The 18,950-nt window shown below is 43.0% G+C and overlaps 1 protein-coding gene across 1 annotated transcript in view; it reads left to right on the forward strand.

Moving 5' to 3' along the window:
* Window positions 1-18,950, forward strand: part of ITPR1 (inositol 1,4,5-trisphosphate receptor type 1) — a 354,044-nt gene that overhangs the window by 147,194 nt on the left and 187,900 nt on the right. Inside the window, exons 7-13 of the mRNA XM_054680363.2 lie at window positions 1,413-1,571; window positions 3,441-3,539; window positions 4,692-4,775; window positions 4,887-5,033; window positions 11,459-11,554; window positions 13,182-13,226; window positions 17,457-17,611. Of these exons, the coding sequence (XP_054536338.1) occupies window positions 1,413-1,571; window positions 3,441-3,539; window positions 4,692-4,775; window positions 4,887-5,033; window positions 11,459-11,554; window positions 13,182-13,226; window positions 17,457-17,611 (785 nt within the window). The remainder of the gene's footprint in view (window positions 1-1,412; window positions 1,572-3,440; window positions 3,540-4,691; window positions 4,776-4,886; window positions 5,034-11,458; window positions 11,555-13,181; window positions 13,227-17,456; window positions 17,612-18,950) is intronic.

Here is an 18,950-nt window from a genome sequence, read left to right on the forward strand (position 1 = left end):
GGTAATGGCATCTGCTCTTTAGGATGGTTGAGAGGTGCCTGTCCCAGAATAAGCTGTGGCTACACCATAATTAATCTTAGTTATTATTACTTCCCCCAGCCCTGGATCTTGGGGGCCTACCTGTAGGTAACTTTCGTTTATAAACAAACTGAGTCTGGCACCTAGACAGATGTGTGCAGGACCAGAGGTTACTCACCAGGGGAACAGTTGAGGGGTTGGGAAGACGTTGCCTTCTCCTTATTTATTTTAGCTAGGGGTCATCGGGGCTTATGGATCAGACAGGTTATTCTTCTACCTCCAAGTGCGCTGTTCGGGGATTTGGAGGACCCCCTAACAGTTCTAGCAGCTGTATCTGCTACATGTGAAAAGGAGGATAATCTCAATTACCAATGGAGTCTTATGCTGGTTGTACCATTTCTCAAGGGATTGGGCAGTCTTTCGTATTCCCTTCCGCTTTCTCTTATAGCCTGTTGAGTTGGGAAGCCTTGGCCAACTCTTTCTGGTCTAGACTGACTATCAGACACGTTATATCCGCTCTAGGTCTTCAGTCTTTCCATATTCCTCATGTAATTATTACCCCAAAGTCAAGAAGAAAGTACTTGGAAATTCAAGCCATTTTTTCCAAATGAAATGACAATCCCCTAAAGGGGTTGCATTTTATTTTATTTAATTTTTTTAGAGACAGCATCTTGCTCTGTCACCCAAGCTGGAGTACAGTGGTGTGATTTCGGCTCACTGTAGCCTGCAACTCCTGGGCTCAGGTGATCCTCCCACCTCAACCTCCTGAGTAGCAGGGACTCCAGGTGTGTACCCCCACGCTTGGTTAATTTTAAATATTTTGTAGAGACAAGATCTCCCTGTGTCGCCCAGGCTTGTCTCAAACTCCTGGGCTCAAGCAGTCCTTCTGCCTCTGCCTCCCGAAGTGCTGGGATTACAGATATGAGCCACTTCGCCTGGCCCTGCGTTGTTTTTTAAACTGTTGCCTGTGCTCAGAGTGGCCTTCCTCAGCTCCGCCTTTGTGTCAGGGCATGCCACACTGCAGTTCCTTAGCCCGTTCACATAGGGTTAGGCCCACCCCACTGACGGATGGCAGGTTATGATGGCACAGTTGACCTGAGCAACATCCATCTTGTCCAAGGCTTTGCTGAAAAATAAAACATGATAGTTTTTCTTGTATTCTGCCCTCTCTTTCTGCTCCCTTTTCTCTTCTTCCTTTTCTAATCATCTGCAGCCGTAGGCACTTTGTGATTCTCTAGCTTCACCAGCAGCTCAGTGGTAGGAGGAATGTTTGCTACATAGTTGGTATGACTGAGGGGAGGAATGTTTGCTACATGGTTGGTATGATTGAGAGAAGGAATGGTAGAAAATTCAGATTTGCTGACACTCACTTTATTCTCTTGGTGGGTTTTTAGCTCCTGCATTTGAAAAGTAATAAATACCTAACAGTGAATAAGAGGCTTCCCGCTCTGTTGGAGAAGAATGCCATGCGAGTCACGTTGGACGAGGCTGGAAACGAAGGCTCCTGGTTTTACATTCAGCCATTCTACAAGCTGCGATCCATCGGCGACAGCGTAAGTGCGGATTCCCCGCCTGGGACGCCTTCCGTGCCGGGCTTCCAAGCGCGACTGTGTATCAGAGTCAAGGAGGAGACGTTGAAAGTTGGAACCAGAGGCTTGTCCTGTGTAAAGAGAAGGGAATTGCTATGGAAACTAGTGTTTGGGAAACAGGGAACTGTGGAGAGAAGTGTGACCTAAATACTGTCTCTGTGTTTTTCCTCCTGGATGTCTGAAAACATTGTATGAACAGCCCATCGCCTTAGGAACTTTACCACAAAAACAGCTATTCCGTGTTAATGTCCTGGAGAGGGTCCCTGTCATTGCAGATCCATTAGTGGAATAGAAATATCTTTTCTATCTTGGAAATAAAGTTCATAAAGGATAGAGGATGGAAAAGAAATAACCATAGTAGGGAAGGAGAGTAGAATTTGGGATCAGCCTCATTTGTTGCTGTGTCGAGAAGCCGGCAGGCTCCCCGTCGTGTTCAGCAATGCAGTGGGTCTGCAGCAGGGCCCACTCCTGAGGGTTCCATAGTACATAAAGCCACAGGAAAGCTTTTCAGGGAGACTTAGAGCACTCCTGATATTTGTTGGCTGAATTAGTCAGCCATTACCTGGGCATATACTTCACAGTGACTGTGGTTAAATGCTATCAGCTGTATTTTTGACCTTGTTAACGATTCTAAAGTAGCTGCTTTTTATTGAAAAATATGCCACAAACAGCATGAAATAGTCTCAAAATGCTCAACCAGCCTTAACTTTAAAACTGGTTTTGACACTTTTTAATAGTGCCATTTAAATTTACAAGCTTTGGGAAGTTTGTGTATATGATAGGGAATGTACCAGAAACATCTACTACCAGACCATTCCCTCATAGTTGGTAAATAATTGATCCTTAACGGTGAACAGAAAGAAAAGCCCAGTAAAACTTAGGTTACACCAAAAGTGTTGGATTTATCGAATGAACTTATATTCATTTGGAGTTAGAGAAAATTCCATTGTATATGCTCCTCAAATGTGATAAGCTTGAAAATAGATGGTTTTTCATGTTAGGAAACTGTCTTTTCTAACCAAAAATAAAAGACAAGTGTGCCTTGTTCTGAATTTCATTTTCAGCACATCCTTTGGTTTCCTCTCCTTTAAACGAATCTGTGTGTGGCCATGACTTAGTTGAGAAGATGAGATGGACTTGAATTTAAAATAGTGTTTTACAAAGAATAGGTGTAGACCCATTTGTGGGCCATGAAATCAGTTTAGTGGCTTGTGACTATCCTTTTTGAAAGTGGGATAGAACAGAAAGATCAGACTGTGTTACACCACATAATGATAAGTATTGTTTTTTTTGGGGGGGGATAACTTTTGTTTTAGTTACATATATATATAGTATTGTAATTATAGAAACATGCGTATAAGTCTCAATGGCTGTATATATGACTTGATCATAGACAATGTATTTCCGAATGTTATAGTTAAAATATGAAAGTAATTGTTTTAGAAACATAAAGTTATGGCTTTGTCAAAGATAAAGACTTACTCAGACTCTATCTTGTTTTTTCTTAAATTTAGTTAAAACTTATTTATATAGGTACCTTAAACTGAACAGTTGTTTTTTTTTTTTTTTTCCTGCTCTGAACTGGCTTTGAAACATCTCTGTATAATCAGTGACACTCGAGGAACAACATTCAGGCTTAGCCTTGTAAACATGACCCCCTCTGCACAGGGTCAGGTTTTAAAGAAGGCGTGGTGTGTGCTACATCTTTATACTTGCTGGGGATAGGCCTTGCCTTCTTCAGCACAGACTCATATGTCTTCTAGAACTGCCCAGTGGTCAATCCGCAGTCCTTATCAGTTTTGTGCAAAGCTCTATTGCTCCTTTCCTTTCCAGGTGGTCATAGGTGACAAGGTGGTTCTGAACCCCGTGAATGCTGGTCAGCCCCTACATGCTAGCAGCCATCAACTGGTAGATAACCCAGGCTGCAATGAGGTAAGGACATTGAGTTATGTGGGTGGGTGTGGTTATCCTGCAGGAGCGGGTCTGGCAGGCGCCAGTGCATGCGTGTGCTGAGAGTGACTTCAGCAGTGACTTGGGGCAGGGTGCCCATTCTGCAGGTGAAGAAACAGGCCCAGGGTCAGGGCTGCCGTGTAAGGTTGTGCAGCTGTGTGCAGTGGGTAGTAGATGTGGGCTGATACTCGCTCTAGTGCTCAGTTTGCGAAGCCTTGCATCACTGAGGGATTGTTTTTTCATTGGTGAAGCCAGAGATGACCCCTTTTACTAATTTTTTTCTGGCCATAGGAGCACCTTTTTCTAATTTGTCTCCATATACAGGGTGCCTCTTTCTAACTGTTCAAAAAGGAACACTGCAGCTTATCAGCAGCCCTGCAAGAGTGATAGCTTGCTTTTGGCAATACATCTACTTCTCCTCTAAATTAGCAATTATAGGATGCAAGGATGTTACTTCCTTGTGACATAAATATTTGTCTGATGGGTAAGGACATAAACTCTTCAGTGGGATAGATGTGGGTTCACATCCTGTCTGCCTTTCCAAGCTCTGTGACGGCAGGTTGGTTACCCGGTCTCCCTGCATATCAGTTTCCTTATCTCTGAAATGGGGGCGGTGGTCAGACCTATTTTTTAGGATGTTGCCAAGAATTAAAGGAGATTGTGCATGTTAGCACCTAAACCTAGTGCCTGGCACAGATTTAGTGCACAAAGAATGGCTGCTGTTGTTAACAATGATCATTAACATTTTCGAGTGTATACACTGGACTCATTTTTTTTCCCTTTATGGCTCATCCCATTTTATAAGTACTTGTTTTCATCAGGCCTTTTCTTTCTGGCTACAGAACAAGAGACTTGGAGGAAAATGAAAATATCATTCCAGAAAGGCAGGAGGGTTGGTTCCATTAGTCATGGCTGGAATGTGCATAGTGATTGGTGCAAATGAACCATTTATTGCCAAACTCTGCCAACAGGCCAGTTGATTTTGCAGGTGCTGTGATTTTAGTGGCGTCAATCTTTAGAGTTTTTAGTCTCAAGTACAGCCTTGCTTCCTAGGCTGCGGTGAGAAGTTTGGGGGCTGGATGACACAGTTGTTGTGAGGGGTACGTGAAAAAATAACTCGAATCTGTGTTTCAGGTCAATTCCGTCAACTGCAATACAAGCTGGAAAATAGTCCTTTTCATGAAATGGAGTGATAACAAAGACGACATATTAAAGGGGGTGAGTTTGATGCTTGATGGGCTGAGCATTACTTGGCTCTTCTTGGGGGCAGCAGTCTAATTCTGTTTTTAAATTCTTTTTTCCTTTATTCTTTCTTGTGTTGACTTTCAGGGTGACGTGGTGAGGCTGTTTCATGCTGAGCAGGAGAAGTTTCTCACCTGTGACGAACACAGGAAGAAGCAGCATGTCTTCCTGAGAACCACGGGCCGGCAGTCGGCCACATCTGCCACCAGTTCAAAAGCCCTGTGGGAGGTGGAGGTAAGGGTAGGGTGGAGAAAGGGCTCACGGGTTTAGAGGATATAAGCCTGTGTATAGGCTCTCTCTATATCTATTCTACAAATATACATACATACATATACCTATATGTGTCTATACACCTATATGCACACACCTACACACGCACACACACACACACACAGAGAATACATGTGTGTGTATATATATATACGTCACAAACAGGTACTTATACCCACCTTATTCCAAAAATGGGTTGGGGATGGCTTAGTGAAGTAAGTGCATCATGGCGTATCATGGTGCTGCATATTTGTGCAGAAGGAAAGAATAAGTACTTTGGAAACAAATTCCAAAATGAAATTAGAAATAGCTTTCTCTGAGCCATCTAATCCCTTCTATTGTTTTCTTTCCTTTGCTCATTTATCTATCACAACAATATTTAACCAGGTGTCTACCTGACACGATACATAGGTGATGCCCACATTGGTGATGGGGCAGAAATGAGAAGATATACACCCAGATAACTGGAACACACAAGGGGATGGTGAAGGTGATAAGAGGCATATTCCACATGCTCTGGAGGTTTCAGTGAGAGAGGGTGAATGTCTGGGTGGGTGAAGAATTAAGGAAGACTTCCTGAAGGAGATAGCATCTGATCTGGTACCTGCAGGATGATTTGTATTTCAGAAGGAAGAGATGAATGGAGTAGGTTACTTCATGTAAGAGAATGGTGCAGAATGTGGAAACATGAGGCAGCGTGGGATAAAACTCAGTAACTTGTTTGGTGAAGGGCATGGGATAGGCATGGGAAATTAAACAGAAACTGTTTTTGGAGACCAGAGGCTGAAGGGCCATATATCCAGGCTATAGGGAGTCGGGATTTAATTTATGGGCAGGGGAGAAATTTGGAAAGTTGTTTGAGGAAGGGAATAACATAATCAGTGTGCAACTTAAAGAAGATAGAAGATTCTGCCCACAGCATGTAATTTATTGTAAGGAGAGTCTAGAATTGCAGGACAAAGGAGGAAATGTTCTGAATGCTTGGCGAAAGAGGCAATGGACAGCTTCAACTAACATGGAGCTCTTTCTTCACCTCAAGCCTTCCTTTCTGTGTAGTTGCAGCATGAATTAGAATTCTAATTCAAATTTCTAATTTGAATAGATAAATTTTTCTGTCTCTGCTTGCCTTCTCTTTTCCTCCTCCCTAGCTTCAATTGTTTCATGTTGCTACTGAGGTCTAGCCTATGTATAGTATAGTAAAGTGCCCAAGTCAAGAGTATACAACTCAATGAATTTTTACGTATACATTCAGCCATGTAACCAGCACCTAGAACAAGAAATAGAACGATAGCAGCACCCAGAAGGTCCCTTGAGCCTCTCTTTCCAGGCAATGTTTCCTTTTTCCTCCTGGAGACTTCTATTGCCTGTTCTTGAACTTTGTATAAATGGAGTCATACAGTATACAGTCTTTATGTTCTGTTTTTTTTCACTCAGTATAATTATTTTGAGATTCATATATATTCTTGCATGTATCAAATTAATTGTTCCTTTATATTACTGCATAATACTCCATCATATGGATACACCACAATTTGCTAATCTATTCACCTGCTGATGGTCATTTGAGTTGTTCCCAACTTCTGGCTATTTCAAATAAAGCTTCTAGGGATATTTATACACAAGTTTCTGTATGGATGTAACTTTTCTTCATTTCTCTTAATTAAGTACCTAGCAGTGGATTGGCTGGATCATATGGTAGCCATGGTATGGTATGGTATGGAATGGTATGGTATGGTATGGTATGGTATGGTATGGTATGGCATGGTATATATTCAACTTTATAAGAAATTGCTAAACTGTTCTCCAAAGTGATTGGACCATTTTACATTCCCATAAGTAATGTGTAAGAGTTCTAGTTCTTCCATATCCTTACCAACACTTGGTATAGTCAGTCTTTTCAATGTTACTCGTTCTAGTAGGTACATAGTGAAATTTCAGCATGGGTTGGATTTGCATCCCCTGTTTGATTTAGTAGGTGTGTAGTGAAATTTCAGTGTGGGTTTGGTTAACGATGTTGAGCATTTTTCTCATGTGCTTATTTGCCATCTGTGTAGCTTCTCTGGTGAAATATTTGTTCAGATATTTTGCCCATTTAAAAAAATTGTCTTACCACTCTTTTAAATGGATATTGTAAGAATCAAGTTCAGCCAGACATGGTGGCTCATGCCTGTAATCCCAGCACTTTGGGAGGCCAAGGCGGGTGGATCACCTGAGGTCGGGAGTTTGAAACCAGCCTGACCAACATGGAGAAACCCTGTCTCTACTAAAAAACACAAAATTAGCCAAGCATGGTGGCACATGCCTGTAATCCCAGCTACTCGGGAGGCTGAGGCAGGAGAATCACTTGAATCCAGGAGGCGGAGGTTGTGGTGAGCCGAGATTGCACCATTGCACTCCAGCCTGAGCAACAAGAGTGAAACTCTGTCTCAAAAAAAAAAAAAAAAAAGGATCAAGTTCATCTTGGGCATTGTATAGAAAAGTTTCCACAGTTATGATAAAAAAGGAATCTGTATAAAGTTTTTGTTAATTCCCACCCTGTATCCATTTTCCCCTTTCTTCCTCCTCTCTACATGCATTTGCCCTTTAGTTACTCTATGTGTCTACACAGGGACCTGTCAATCCTACTAGATTATAAACTCCTTGAGAGACATCAGAATGAAATATCAGTTGTCAGATTCTTTTAACAATTATGTCTTCAGAGTTTTTGCTTTAACATCTATAAAAAGGTTCATTTTCTCATTTTAAGCTAATTAAATACTCTGGGTAAAACAGATCACTCATTTGCCTATGACCTTTTAGAAAAATTGTTTTGGCCAGGTGCGATGGCTCATGCCTATAATCCTAGCACTTTGGGAGGCCGAGGTGGGCGGTTCACTGAAGGTCAGGAATTCGAGACCAACCTGGTCAACATGGTGAAACCCTGTCTCTACTAAAAATACAAAAATTAGCCAGGCATGATGGCACATGTCTATAATCCCAGCTACTCGGGAGGCTGAGGCACGAGAATCACTTGAAGCCGGGAGGCGGAGGTTGCAGCGAGCCAAGATTGCACCACTGCTTTCCAGCTTGGGTGACAGAGCGAGACCCTGTCTCAGAGAAGAAAAGTTGTTTTGTTAAAATACTGTCCATGTGCTTACTGTAAATTTGCATTGACTATGCTGTAGTGTATTTGTAAATGATGAACTCAGTTTCTGAAATAAAACTGTTTGTTTGCAAAAGAAAAACCTGCAAAAACCAAAATTGCTTGAGAGCCAGAATTTGGTCTTGAACTTTGTCATTGAAGATTGATGCCCCCACGGTCCCCGCCACAGAGTTTTTTACATTCAGAACAGTCTCTCAGAACCACTTCTCATGTGTAATTTGGATACTGGTACAAAAAATATGGAGACTTCCTCATCTTTCAGAGTTAGTTTAAAGTAATAATGCAGACTAAGGAAACATAGAAAGTCAAGAAAACAAGGGAAGAAGTGAAGTGTTGTTTCACTCACTTAACGTGCCTACTTCCATTGAGCTGTTCTTCTGTGAACAGGATATTTTTGCATAGTTGATACCATTTTATAAACAATTTTCCACCTTGTTCTCCCGAATTTCATAGGAAGATATTGAGTAGTTCTTTCTCTCATTTTTTAAAATGGATTCTGGAAAGTCAAGTGCCCCTCAAAATAAAAGAGGGAAGACAACACCATGTATTTTATATTTGTAGTAATGAGCCAGGGTTTACATTATATGTCTGTAGCTTATTAATCACCCCCAAACAAATACTATGCTCATTAGCAGTCACTCCCTATTTCCCCTGCAATATCCTTCCATTCTCCTGCCCTTGGTAGCTAATCTACTTCCTATCTCTATAGATTGGCCGGTGCTGAATGTTTCATATAAACAGAATCCTATCATATGTGGTCCTTCATATCTGACTTCTTTCACCTAGGATGATGTCTTAGTCCAAATCAGGCTGCTGTTATAAAATATCATAAACTGGGTTGCTTATAAATATCAGAAATATATTTCTTACAGTTCTGGAGGCTGGAAATCTAAGATCAAGGCACTGGCAGATTCAGTGTCTGGTGAGGGCACTTTTCCTGGTTCATCTGCTGTGTCCTCACATGGCAGAAAGAGAGGGGACTTTCTGGGGTCTGTTTTATAAGGGTAGTGTTCTCATTCATAAAGACTCGGCCTCATGACCTAATCACCTCCCAAAGGTGAAGTATAATGTAAATGATCTCCTAATACTATAACCTTATGGGGTAGGTTTCAACCTATGAATAATGAGAGGACACACACATTTAGACCATACCAGATAACATGTTGAAAGTGTATTCATATTGCCACATGTATCAGTACTTCATTTCTTTTTATTGCCAAGTAATATTCCATTGTACGGATGTATCATATTTTATTTACCCATTTATCATTTAATAGCATTTGGATTGTTTTCACATTTTGGCTCCTGTGAATAAGTCATCTGCTGCTATGAACATTCATATGCAACTTTTTATGTGGATATATGTTCTCAAGGTTCTTGGGAGCAGACTTCTGGTCTATTTTTGACCTTTTGAGGAACTGCCAGAATGCCTTCCACAGTGAGTGGCTGCACCATTTTTTATTCTCACCAGCAGTGTGTCAGGGTCCCAGTTCTCCATGTGGCCTTCATTTTGAAGGACTTTTTGTTGGATATAGAATTCTAGGTAGATAGTTTTTTACTTTAAAGGTTTTGATCCATTGTCTTTTGGCTTGCATCGTTTGTGATTATTCGATGGGTTAAAAAAATGTTCCTTGTATATAGTGTCTCTGCCATGCATCCTCCCCCAACCTCAGCTGCTGTAAAGATTTTTCTTTTTTATTTCTGGTTTACATTAATCCGATTATGATATGCCTTAGTGTGTGTGTGTGTGCGTGTGTGTGTGTGTGTGTGTGTGTGTGTGTGTGTGTGTGTGTGTTTGCCTTGCTGGAGTTCATTGAGTTTCTTGAATCTATGGGTATGTGTCAAAATGGGAAAACTTTGAGTCATTATGTTTATGAGTCAAATGTTTCTCTTGCCCTGACCAACCCACGCAGACATGTGCTGGGTCATTTGATATTGTCTGACAGGTCCTGCGTTCATGGGTCACATTTTTCTGATTCTTTGTCTAGTCCTTTATTTACTGAACATTGTAATACAAGTTTGTTGAGTATGTGGAGTCTGTTGTTCTTTAAAGAGTACTGAATTTTCTTTTGTTATACACTAAAGTGACCTGTGGATCCCTTTGCTCCTTTGAAGGCTTATTTTCAAGCTTTATTCAGCCAGGTGTTGTGTAGAGTTAATTTTGGGGCTAGTCTAACTCCCCTTCCAAGATGGGACCCCTTTGATGTGTTAACTAACACGCAGGGTGTTCCACATGATCCCTCGGCTTTGGCTTTTCAGAATCAGGACTCCTCCCAGCCCTGTGTGCGCTCTGGGAAAGTTCAGCTTTCAGACTCCTTGTTTTTCTTCATTTGGCTTCATAGGGTCTTGCCTTATGCATATGCAGTCTGATGTTCAGCCAAAAACTCAAGGGAGCCTCCTGTGCAGACTTCCAGAGCTTTTTCTGTGTTTAATTCTGTATGCATTAGTACTCCATCCTCACAAATTCTAGCTGCCTCAGTCTCCCTAAACTTTGATCTGTCTCCTTAACTCCATGAGCTTCATGCCCTCAGCTTGGATTCTTCCTCCCTATGCTGCCATCCAGAGAGGACCCTCAGGTAGAAAATCAAAGCAATAGCCAAGCTGGCCTTGTTTGTTTCCCTATTCTCAGAGATCACCATTGTGTACCACCAGTTGTCCAACGTGTGAACACAGTTGTTTGGGATATTTTATCCAGTTTTCTAGTTGTCTATGGCAATTTCATCTATTCTCTGCAGTGTCTAATTGTTTATGGCACCAATACCACTGCTAGTTAACTCTGTCATGGCCAGAAGCTGATGTGACATTTATTTTTCTGATACATTGGCCCAGGCCCTGAGTTTCACATTTCAGAGCACAGGCCCGCGTGTGTGTTCTAGCACATGAGTACATGCGTAGATTGCTTTGACAGTTCTCCACGAAAGTCCTTTTTATTGGCTGTGCTTTTTGTAGATAAATTTCAGAATCTGCTACTTCATTATGGCTAAGGCAAATAACCTGAAAACCACTGAAGTTTTTATTCCAACCATTGTATGTTAACTAGGAGACTCGATGCCTTCTTTGGAGAGACACTGCTTACTTTTGAGTTTGGATGTTACATGTGACACTGGCAATGGGTTTGTTGAAGATGCTGATTTTCTTTTTCTAGCTTATAAACATCACTCCTGAACTATGACTTGTGATACCTCCGATTTAATGTCTTCCTAGTGTAGGTTGACATTTCATTGACTCCTGTTGATCATTCTTGCAGGTGGTCCAGCATGATCCATGTCGGGGCGGAGCAGGGTACTGGAACAGCCTTTTCCGTTTCAAGCATCTGGCCACGGGGCATTACTTGGCAGCAGAGGTAAGTAGCAGCTCCTGTGGTTTTCTCTTTCAAGGCTGACGCACCTCACCACCTTTTCTCATTCCCCTCTAGCCATCATGTAGTAAAAGGCTTAGGGAAATATACTCAGTCACCTTGCTTTTCCTCCTGTTTTTCTGTTTCCTTCTGATTCATTTTCCTAGAAGAGTCAAAAATGATTACCACATTTTGGTAGGTGACAGGGATGCTGATCAAGATGTGGGGAGAAAGTAAGTTAGAAGATCATGCCGATCTAGGTTTTCAGTATTATTTTCCATTTCGCTTTTATATACTACCCTCCCCACGTCTTGTCTACCAGCCCCACACCTAGCATGAGCGACTGAGGCTGCAGCGGAAACATGATATGTGGAACCAGAAGCACTAAGACGTATAAGGAATTAGATAATCTTATAAAGAAATTTGACTACTCAGAGCATTAGTGGAATAGACAGTGGCTTATCTTTTACTTGTAGGAATGTCAAAAATCACAGAAATTAACTTTACCTTAAATGTCTGTGAAGGGGCCAGGCACAGTGGCTCACACCTATAATCCCAGCACTTTGGGAGGCTGAGGAGTTCAATATCAGCCTGGCCAAAATGGTGAAACCCCGTCTCTACAAAAATTAGCCAGGTGTGGTGGTGCACGCCTGTAGTCCCAGCTACTTGGGAGGCTGACGCAGGAGAATCGCTTGAACACGCGAGGCAGAGGTTGCAGTGACCCGACATCGCACCACTGCAGTCCAGCTCGGGTGACAGAATGAGACTCTGTCTCAAAAAAAATGTCTGTGAAGAGTTTTTGAGGAGACGAAAGACTCAATGCTGAAGGACAGGAGGAATTTACCTTTTAATTTTTGTATCAGATGAAGGAGCCATCCTACTGTCTGACATGTTGAGCTTTACTCTGATCTGCTGGGAGATGTATGATGCATATTTCTATCAGATTCTAGTCGTGCATCAAAAGACCCCCACTGTTGTCTGGGACCACCCATGAGACTGCTGAGAGATTTCCAAGGTGATGGTGGGTGTCAGCACTGCTCCTGTGCCTGACCCGAGGAAGGCTGGCTCTTAAGTGTGCTCAGCCCCCCACGGTGCCTAGTACATGAAGTGATGATTTTGGTATATTTAAGAACTGAAGATCAAGAACTCCAAGTTCAAATTTGAGATAAAGCCATAGGGAATTACAGACCCAGCTAATCAGCTGTGAGAGATGATTTATGTGGTTTCCTGAAGACTAATGGTGGTGGCATTATCTGTCATGTTTTGAAGCTAATGTAGCTCTTGCTGGAGGCCTACATTTTTTATTTTTAGCTAAAAATAAGCAGGATTATCAGTGACTGTGTATTGATCTTTTATTCATCTCAGGCTTTTAACTATTGCTTTGCCAGTGAATTCATTGTCTTCCTCTGTCTATACTTGAGAGCCGTCTCTTGGTGACTGGTGGATGTTCCATGTGTGCTGTACCCATGTGACCTGTGTCATTGTCGTGGCATGCTGGTTTTGTGAACAGAGGGAATGGACAAGTTCTTAGCTGTTCAAGGATGTTTGCAGGCCTTGAAGTCTCCTGCAAGTGGGGCCCAGTCCTTAAGAAAGCAATGGATGTTTTAATTTCCTAATGATTCTTTTTCATCAGGTAGACCCTGACTTTGAGGAAGAATGCCTGGAGTTTCAGCCCTCAGTAAGTATGGACAAGAGCCTTCTTGTCTTCATCTGGTAGGGTGCGGCCAAATGATTTGGAGCTCCATTTAAGAAATTGTCACTGTGGTCACGGAGTGCTGGGGAAGGAGAAACCTTAGGCTCCCTTAAAACACGATCATGTTCTGTGCTTCCCTTGAGAGGGACCATAGTCCTTTGTGTCTCGATTGGTCCAGGGACTGTTGTTCATGATGGTGTTTCCATGTGTAGTAACGGGGTCTCCATTTCTAAGTTGGAGAAGTTCATGGTATCACTTGGAAGACTCCTAGGGTTGGAGACAGTGATGCCTCATATAGAAGATGGTCTTTTCAAACCAATTGCCTTATTGCTGTTGACCTCAATCCATGACTCACACAGCTTTTTCAGGGAGTAAGTATGTGAGGTGGATAGTGTTACTGAGGCTATGGCGGTAACACATGAGGCGTAGTGCACCTGGCGTGTGATTAGATACTCAGCTAATCCATCCTTGATTTCTGCAAGGTCAGAAATAGGCTTTAGTATATAGGATGGTTTAGAATTTTAAGTGCAAAATGGATCTTTCTCTGGAGACCATATCGCCAAGTAATGCTGATACGTAGACACTTTGGACTTCAGGTGTCCACATTTATGGGTTGAAGAAGGCAGCAGTTGTGTTACATGGAAAGGGTGGGTATAAGTAAGACAGTTTTCTTGTGGAGTGCTTGATTCTGGTCTAGGATTGAAACAGTTGCTCCTGTGTCTGACATGTGTGTCTACATGATGATCTCAGCAGTGGGCATGGAAGGTGGTATTGAGGGTGTTTCTTTCTTTTTTTGGCAAGATTTTGAAAAAGAAATGGAGGGATTTTCTTAAGGCACTTTAATGAAGGGAATTGGGTGAAGGGAATTCAAATTGTAATTGTCCTCGGAAAGTGTTGTGAATTCTGCTGTTATGGTTATCCTTCTAGTTATGTCTTGGTGAAATGTTGGCTTTGAAAGACACTCTAACTGAGGCCTTCCTGCTGTGGGTTTGTGGATTTGCTGGGGGGCCTCTCCTCCCTTTTGTGCTCCTTACTGGCGTACCCGAGGCTCACCTTCCTTCTTTTCATCCTTGTCACCCCTATTTCTAGAGTCCATTTTGAAAGCTTTGCTTCCGCAGTTAATATGGCTTGGAAAACCCTGACCCAGTTTAACCCTCTGTCAGTGCATGAGGAACTCTGTGGTAAAACTTCTCTGCATCATGTTCATGTTGTTATTGTTTGAACACTTGGACTGGGAGGGACGTCATGTTTCATAGGACGGTTCTTGTCCTTGCACCTTCTTTATTTCAAGAGAAGGAGCTGCCTCTGTGTGGCCAACATCTGGTGGTCTCCATGCTGCCGTCTGTGGTGACATGGAGGAAATCTTACCTCTGAGATTAGGCAAGCTGCAGATCCTTTCAGTGAGCGCTGATGTCCAAGTGAACTTTGTGCTGTGGCGGGTAGAGGGCTGCTCTCCTGGCCTCCTGGTACAGGAGGGAAGACTGGCATTTATGGTGCAGGAGGAAGAGTGCAGTTTAAATACCAGACATACCATTTATGAGCTGCTGTGTGACCTTGGACAAGTTACTTGCCCTCTCTGAGCCTCAATTCCTTCATCTATACAAGTGGCATTTTTCAAGTTCTCCCAGATCATTAGCATTTTTAGTGCCTTTGCGTCCACCAGGTTGTCTGGGCTGCACAGCAGTGTATAAAAGGAGTTAGGGTGGGTTTTAGGATCTTCCTGGTACAGAGGAGGAAGCAGCCGTTGAGAGTGGTCCAGACTCATCCCGCATCTCAGGCTCCCTCAGAGTTCAGTGGTCTTTTGACGTTTTCGTGCTTCTTGGCGTCAGAGAGGCGGATGTGCCAGCAGCCTTGGGTGCAGATCTAGACTGCATCACTCTGGCTACTTCGATGTTGATTGGGGGTGGGCTGCTTGCAGAGAAGGGGTGCATGGAGAGGGGATCTTACCTGACGCCCACACGGCCAACAGCACAGATCTGCCCGGTGGCAAGGTGTTAGTACTGGGAGGACCCCACCCCCCTCATACTCTTCTTGGTTTGGAAACTTGGATGGAAAACCTCGAATTTTTTTGAGTTGATTGGTTTCCCTAAGAACAGCTTCAGTGCCTGTGGTTTTTGCCTTGGACCTCACTTGGCTTTGTTGTGCTCGTCCTTCTAAATTCAGGACCCTGAAGACACTTGCTTGGTGCCAGAGGGAGAAAAAGGACCACCAGAGGCTCCCGCTCCTCTGCCAGGCTTCTGCACATGTGCCTTTCTTTCCACTAGGTGGCAAGCGCCGACTGCACACTGAAAGGATGTCAGGACGCTGCCTCTCAGTCACTTTTCCAGACACAGTGGACGTAGTGCAATTGCGATTTTCCTCTCAACTCCCACAGGTCTCTGAAACTTAACTGCCAGCCTGTAGCTGAGCCCTGTGTCTCAAACCATAGCCAGGTCAGAGTTTATTTTGAAAGTGGCATGTGGAGTAATTTGCCAGACGGTTCGGAGAGAACAAATGTTGCTCAAAGTTCTTACTCCTAAACTGAAGTTGTAGAAGTGTTCTGTCGCTGTCCAGGTAATTCTTCCTTTAGCGTAGACAGAATAAAGGGTCTGGGGTTTGTGCAAGTAAAGGGACGAGCGATGAGAGGAGAAAGTGTGAGAAAGGGAAGAGATACAGGTTTTGGATATTAAAAGAACCTTTTTTAAAAAAACACACATAGAGGTTGGGGGCCGCAGCTGAACTAACAGGCTATTGCCCTGTGCTCCTGCACTTCAGGCCCCGTAGAGTTAGATTCTCCCAGGCGCTCTCCTTTGCCTTTGATTTGATTTCCGTTTCTTGATTCTTCTGTTTTCCTGGTGAAGTGTCCTTCCTCTCTGTCTGGAAAGGGGGCAGAGCTTCAGCCGAAGACAAGCAGGCCGTAGTGACAAAGAAAATGTGCTTCCTCAGTAGGTGCAGGTGGAGGCTGTCAGCCCGCAAGGATGTTAGACGTGGAAAATCACGCAATGTAGAGTTGCCGGGCTGAGCGCGAGCCGGCCAGTCTCTTCTGAGCAGGCTCCCTGTCTAAGCCCCCTCCTTGAATATCTGTAGGCAGATGGGCTTTGGAGCCTAGAATGTGCTTTTTGAGTTTCTCAGGAAAGTTTTCATCATTGTCCCTCAGCCTTCGCTGTCAGACATTTTCTTCGCTCTCAGCCAAATCCCTGATGTCTCAGGAGAGGCCCGTCTTCCCTGACCTGTCATCAGCAGCCCTCTCCATTAATGCTGGACATCTTTTTCAGGGCTACGCTGACTTCTCAAATATTTCTTTTGGCTGCGTTGGGGTTGCTGCTTACGAACACTTGGATTCAGGTTTATTTTGTTTTAGTTTTTCTCCTGGGAAGTTGCTGTATCATATTGTGAGTAGACAATTATCACTGTAGATGAATCCAGCTGCCCACAACCAAATCTGCAGGATGAGTTTCCTCAACATCCCCTCTCCCCTAGCTCCTGCGGATGGATGTACCTAGAGGTTTTTTTTTTTTTTTTTTTAATCATCTAGAGCACTCCTTCCGTGGTCATCTCTTAGTGTAACTCCACATTTTTGAAAGATTTTTTTTTTTTTTGAGACAGAGTCTCACTCTGTCGTCTAGGCTGAAATGCGGTGGCGCGATCTCAGCTCACTGCAACTTCTGCCGCCCAGGTTCAAGTGATTCTTCTGTTTCAGCTTCCCAAGTAGCTGGGATTACAGGCGCCTGCCACCACGCCCAGCTAATTTTTGTATTTTTAGTATTGACGGGGTTTATATTGGTCAGGCTGGCCTTGAACTCTCGAACTGAGGTGATCTGCCTGCCTTGGCCTCCCAAAGTGCTGGGATTACAGGTTTGAGCCACTGCAGCCAGCCTGGGCTAATTTTTTGTATCTTCAGTAGAGACGGGGTTTCATTATCTTGGCCAGGCTGGTCTTGAACTCCCGACCTCGTGATCCACCTGCCTTGGCCTCCCCAAGTGCTGGGATTACAGGTGTGAGCCACCGTGCCCGGCTGGAATATTTTTATTGCAACACAAAGAGGTAGAGCGTAAATATCCCTGGCTGCATGGCCAGTTGTCATCTTTTAGGACTGCTCTGTAACTGTGGTCCTTTTCCTGCCAACTGCTGACATTCACGATCCTTTCTTCTCCGTTCCTGTGGATTGTGGAATAATTGTAGAAAGTGAAGGCTTTGGCATGCACGGTTCTTGATTTGATGACTTTACCTCCTCAGGTAGACCCTGATCAGGACGCCTCTCGAAGTAGGTTGCGGAATGCCCAAGAAAAGATGGTATACTCCCTGGTCTCTGTGCCTGAAGGCAATGACATCTCCTCCATTTTTGAGCTAGACCCCACCACTCTCCGTGGAGGTGACAGCCTTGTCCCAAGGTATGATTTTAAAGTTGCTTATCCCCAAAGAATCAGGCCTGGTATAGGTGGCCTGACCAGGTTTCTTGGAATCCAAATCGTTACTGACTTTTCTTTTAGATTTTTATAAAGGATTTGGTGAAAGGTTTAGACTGACTGCCCAGTATGGCAACTGATTTTTTTAATGGCTCACCATTGATAAGTTCTCAGTAGTTGAATGAGAAGTGCTATATTTAGGTAAACAAGCCAAACCATAAGCCCAAGTAGCTCAATTTTCCTAGTTCCCTCTACTCCCTTCCTCCTTCCCAAACCTTGGGAGAGCTCTTGGTTTGGGGAAAAAGGAAGGGAGTAGAGGAAACTAGGAAATTGAATGGAAATAGAATAAACCATTGAAAAGAAATTCTACAAGATGAAATACCTGAAGTTCACTGTTTGCATAGTAAATTTTATTAACAAGTATTGAGACATTCAACCACAAATCTTTAGTTATTTTTTTAAATTTAACTTTAGTTTTGCTGCTTAAGAATGCGTTTTTCAGGGGACATAACTGGACTATAAATAGGGAAACAAGCTTACTCTTAACAACAGAATCAACAATATTAATAATAATGGCTGGCACTTATTAAGCGCTGACTGCATGCTAGACACAAAGCTAAGTACTCTACTTGTGTTATATAATTTCATCTTTCTCAAAAAACCCAGTGAGAGATAGGTATTGCTGTCACCCTTTCTTGTAGATGAAGAAACTGAGGCTCAGAGAGTTTAAGCAACATATCATAAGTCAGTGAGTCCCGTAGCAGAACCCAAAATCTTAAATGTTTAAGACACATAGGGTTATTTGGGCAATTCTGACTCTGCAATACCATGTTGGTTAATGGAAATGTCACTGTCATTTATGGGTTACACGTATGGTCCCTCGTGAAGTATTAGTTGTGTTTCATCCATTCAGAGGTAGCTACTGGTAACATTTTTGTTTATGTAGTTTTAGACAAGTCTCTGGTCACACAGAGATGACTGTATCATTTATTATAGATGGGATCATAAGCTATTTTAAACATTTTTAACTGAATACTATGTTTTATACATATCTCCAAGCAAATGAATATCAATTGTCATTGTCTTAAATAATTGTTGTAATCAGGCCGGGCGCAGTGCCTCACACCTGTAATCCCAGCACTTTGGGAGGCCGAAGCAGGCAGATCACTTGATTGAGTCCAGGTGTTTGCGACCAGCTGGACAACATGACAAAACCCCGACTCTACAAAAAAATGCAAAAAATTAACCGGGCATGGTGGCACACACCTGTAGTCCCAGCTGCTTTGAAGGCTGAGGTGGGAGTATCCTAAGCCTGGGAGGCAGA

The sequence above is a fragment of the Pan troglodytes genome, chromosome 2 (genome assembly GCF_028858775.2).
Source record: "Pan troglodytes isolate AG18354 chromosome 2, NHGRI_mPanTro3-v2.0_pri, whole genome shotgun sequence".
NCBI classification, from domain to species: Eukaryota; Metazoa; Chordata; class Mammalia; order Primates; family Hominidae; genus Pan; species Pan troglodytes.